This window comes from Neovison vison, chromosome 5, assembly GCF_020171115.1.
Source record: "Neovison vison isolate M4711 chromosome 5, ASM_NN_V1, whole genome shotgun sequence".
Classification (NCBI taxonomy): Eukaryota; Metazoa; Chordata; class Mammalia; order Carnivora; family Mustelidae; genus Neogale; species Neogale vison.
This window is the reverse complement of record NC_058095.1, coordinates 90,877,747-90,882,633: the sequence shown is the minus strand read 5'-3', so window position 1 is coordinate 90,882,633 and position 4,887 is coordinate 90,877,747. Positions and strand designations below refer to the sequence as shown.

The window sequence follows — 4,887 nt, the reverse complement described above, 5'->3', positions numbered from 1 at the left end:
ACTTTTGTTCCCTGCTTTCTTTGGTACATAAGACTTTGGAGTGTGACTCATGACTCATCAGTTGACGTTGTGATGCATTTTTAGAAACAAAGAATGCAACAGCAGATTTCCCTTAAGCAGCAGGAGTGGAAGTGAATACAAGAAAATTCAGATGCGCCTATCTTTGTGGGTGTTATTACAGTTGTATGTTATCTTGATTCTTGGAAGTGTGTTACAACACTGGGCATTTCAATGAGTTTGAATAGAATAGGCATAAACTGTGTATGTGTCTTGCAGCAGAATTCTTACATTTTTATTATGTGGTAACCGCATTTCTCCTATTTTTCTGGTATGCACTCACTTTGCAGATAATACAATACTTAATATTTAAGCTTATGTTTTACTTATTTTTGAAACGAGACAATGAGGAAAAAGCATCTTGGGCACACCACTTCACTTTTAGTACTCCATAATTTTGTTATTTCTGATGACAATGTCTGGTTGGCTTACTCTGCTTTTTAATTTTAGCCGTGTATAATCCTAGCCAAGCTGACTATGTTCTACTTTATTTCCCTTAGTATATGCTTCTACCATGGTATACTTCAATACATTTTAAAGTCAGCCTGTGCAGGGGCGCCTGGTGGGCTCATTTGGAAGAGCATGTGACTTTTTTTTTTTTTTGACTCGTGATTTTATTATTCAATTTCTCTTTTCTATTTAAAGTAGTCTTCAGTGGTTGGGAAGCCTGGCCTCCCAAGACCAGAGTCAGTTGGAGCTGGTTGTTGTTGGAAGGGGTTGGGGTGGGGACAGGGATGGGGGCAGGGAGACCCTGCTCTGTTGGCGGTCCTGGGTGAAGACTAACTGCACTTCACAGAGCCTGGGGTGTGGTGGGAGGGGGGTGAGGCAGGAGCAGCAAGCTGGGGAGATGGGACCCACCTCAGTCCCCAGCTTCATTCTCTTCTAATGTTTCCCCACTGGTGGCATTCTCTGCAGTCTTGGAGGCCTTCTTTTTTTTCTTTTTCTGGGTTTTCCGACTTGCAGAACTCTGGAGGAGGGCCTTTAGCTCTGCATCTTGGACCTCCATCTCAGACTTGTAGAGGTCAGGTTCAAAGGGACCACTGGTTATCCGCATGGGGCCACTGGGCATGAGCAGGACTGTAAATTTAAACTGGGCAACAAATTCACCCTCCTCATAGAGAACATTAAATGGCTGCAGCAGTTCATGTTTGGCGCACTCCACCACACCCATGCGGGCCTTCTTCTCATCTTCAAATCCTCTTAAAGTAAATGGCATGGCATCAAAACACCTTTCAACCTCACTGAAGAAGGCACGTGAAGTTTTCATTTTCAGGCCATACTGTTTAGAAGGGTCTCGTTTGTAAATGGTGGTTCTCTGTCCCACATCCTTGGCCTTGCCCTCTCCTGAGCTGACAAGAACCTCCACGGCATATACTTCATGTACCTCAAATTCAGCTTTTTCGTGGTCCTTCTGCTGGTCTGTGGGATTCTGGATAATTGTTTTCTCTCCATCGATGACATGCTGCTTCAACTGATGAGACAACATACCTTCTATTGGTGTGCAATTAAACGAGTGGACAACCTTGTTCCAGGTTTCTGTCACTTGTGTGTTCTGGTTTCCAGGTTTGACCAGGCACAGGGCAGCTTCAGCACAAAGGTGAGCTGCCTTAATGACATCTGCTTTCCGTCCTGTTACTTGGGTCGCCTGAGCTATGTCAACCACAAAAGTGTGAGCCACATTAGCGATGAAGCCATCCACGTGGACCCCATGGTCAATTTTTACCAAGTCACCTTCCTTGAGAATATAGTCCTGGTCGCTCGTCAAAGGGGAGAAGTGACATACACAGTTATTTACTGAAATGCGGGTGGGAAAGGCAATAGCTTTTTTCATTTCTTTTTCTTTCTTGAAAATGTTCCCTGTCTCTTCCATAATCATGGCGACACCTTCCTCACACAGGCTCGGCACCGACACACCTGAGCAGGATGCTTCCACCAAAGACCGAAGTACCCGGTTGGCGATGTCGCCCCCCATCTTCTACTGGGTCCCGACCAGGTCCTCGGCAATAGTTTGCTCCTGCTGCTGGGCCTCGCCCGACATCTTCCCACCACCACCACCGCCGCCGCAACCTCGTTCCCCCTGAGCCGCGCCTCTGCCTCCCTTCCAGCCGCAGGCTGGCCCCTTCCATCCGCCAGGAGAGCGCGAGCAAAAGCGCGAGCTAGCAGGGGAGCAGGCAGGCGGTCCGAGCATGTGACTCTTGATCTCCGGTTCCTTTGAGCTCCACACCGGGTGCAGAGATCACTTAAAAATAAATAAACAAATTAAAAAAAGAAAAAACCTCAATCTGCACAAATAGATATTTTATGAAAAACAAGCCTCAGAATTATGTCCCAGTCCCGGTTCCTTCAGAGTTGACTACTGTTGGTTTTTGGTATATCCCTCTAGACATATGTTGTGCATATAATAAACTCGTGTGTATCTGTACAGACAGATGCTTTAAAACACATACTGTTCTTGGGGTGCCTTCATGACTTAGTCTCTTGATGTCTGACTCTTGATTTCAGCTCAGGTCTCAATCTTAGACAAAGTAAGTGCATACCTGAGTTCAAGCCCCTTGGATTAAAAATACTAATAAATATGGGGCGCCTCAGTGGGTTAAAGCCTCTGCCTTCAGCTTGGGTCATGGTCTCAGGGTCCTGGGATCAAGCCCCATATCGGGCTTTCTGCTCAGCAGGGAGCCTGCTTCCCCTTCTCTCTCTGCCTGCTTGTGATCTCTCTCTTTCAAAATAAATAAATAAAATCCTTTAAAAAATACTAATAAATAAATACACATATACTCTTCTGTACCTTGATTTACATTAGCTCAAAATTTGTTTTAATTTGCTCTTCTTTTTGAAATTCAGTTTTTAATCTGGTTGCTGATCTCACTAAGGTAATTGTATTACCTTAAAAAAGTGTTTATATCTTGAAGAACATGTATTACCATATACGGTTTTCTCAGCTGGTTAAAATTATAGAAAAAAGGATTGCCTGACTTTTTTTTTATCTATAAATCATGACCCTGTTGTTTTTGCTTTTTTAAAGGGATAGCTAAACATAATAAAAATTTAATCATCTCAATAACTTTTTTACTAGGTTCCTGTGATCTGGCAAATACAGTACAACCATGGAAGAATATCTATTTAGTTCATTTTAAATTTTGCTAAACACCTTGGTTATTAGGGAATATTATAGTACAAATTACACGGATTTAATAATTATTTAACAAATCTGCTTGCTCGTCAGAAATGTCTTGGTGGGGGTGCCTGGGTGACTCAGTTGGTTGGGTGTCTGCCTTCAGCTCGGCTCATGATCTCAGGGTCCTGGGGTCAGGACCTGTGTCTGGTTCCCTGCTTAGCAGGGAGCCTGCCTGTGCCTGCTGCTCTGCCTACTTGTGCTCTCTATTTTTTTTCTAAGATAAAATCTTAAAAAAAAAAAAAAAAGGACTGTCTTGGTGCATTTTACGGTGTTCCTCAATTCTGCAGATTGTACCTTTACCATATTCGTGTTTGCAGTGGGCACACTTAGAATAGCTTTCATTTTGAGAAGTGCTTATCAAAAGATTTCATTTTGAGAAGTGTTGAGTGTATTCATTTTATTCTAAAAAGGGGAAAGGGAAAGGTGGTCATTTCCTGTTCAATTAGAATATAATATTAGGGCACCTGGGTGGCTCAGTCAGTCGGTTGAGCCTCTGCCTTTGGCTCAGATCATGATCTCAGCGTCCTGGGATTGACCCTGCATCGGGCTCCTTATTCAGTAGGGAGTCTGCTCTTCCCTCTCCTAGAATATAATATTGATCTGGAGGGGCAAAAAAGTAAACTATTTTCAGTAATTTAAGTGTATCACCCTAGAGGCTTTAATTTTTTCACTGTTAAAACTGCCTTCCATTTGGCTGTGAAACGGAATGGGCAGAAGAGTAGAACTGCCAATATTAATCATTATAATAACTACCATTTGAGTGACTACTCTGGCTGTCACTTTGCTAGGAGCTTTAAGCCTTCATTCAGCTGTTAATTATGACAGTAATCCCATGAGGTCACCACTTTGCATTTAAGAAACTGGAGTTCAGAAAATTTCAGAGATAATATATACAATTTGGATAAGGGTAAGTGGTTACCTATGGTTGGAAATCATACTTATATGATCTAAAAGCCATTAGTCTTTACTAAGTTGTTTCTCTGAAAAGATAAAGTTCTGATAGAACCATAATTTTTTCCTTCTTGGTGAAGAGCATTTCATAGATCATTTTTGTTTAAACCATATAGTTAACAAAAGAAGTAGGTTTCACATGTAAAAAGTCAGAGTCCTATTCTAGGACTCATAATAAGATGATTTTTCAAAAGAAACTCAGTAGGATTGTTTTGTTATAATGCAGTTGAATGATTTTACAGAAATCATGGTTTTAATTCTAAAATATGAGAGCAGCTGATTGCTGACTCATAAGTGAGATCATACAGTATTTGTCTTTGTCTGACTTAATTCACTTAGCATAATACCCTCAGGGTTCACCAATGGTGTTGCAAATGGCAAGATTCCATTTTTATGGCTGAATAGTATTTGTGTGTGTGTGCATGTACACACATTTTCTTTATGCATCATTCTTCAGTGAATACTTAGATTATTTCCATACCTTGGCTATCATAAACAATACTACAGTGAAGATGGGTGCATATATATTTTTGAATTAGTATTTTTATTTTCTTCAGATAAATACCCAGAGGTAGAATTGCTGGATCATACAGTATTTCTATGTTTAATTTTTTGAGGAGCCTCCATATTGTTTTCCACCATGGCTGCACCAATTTACATTGCCACCAACAGTGCACTGGGGTTCCCTTTTCTCCACATTCTTG

At 41.5% G+C, this 4,887-nt stretch overlaps 1 protein-coding gene across 1 annotated transcript; it reads right to left on the bottom strand.

Moving 5' to 3' along the window:
• Positions 1–654: 654 nt before the first annotated feature.
• Positions 655–2,095, bottom strand: LOC122906961 (proliferation-associated protein 2G4-like). Its single transcript, XM_044249476.1, is given in 1 exon segment — positions 655–2,095. A coding segment is annotated over 1 exon segment (1,179 nt). The 3' UTR covers positions 655–916.
• Between the last annotated feature and the right edge of the window lie 2,792 nt (positions 2,096–4,887).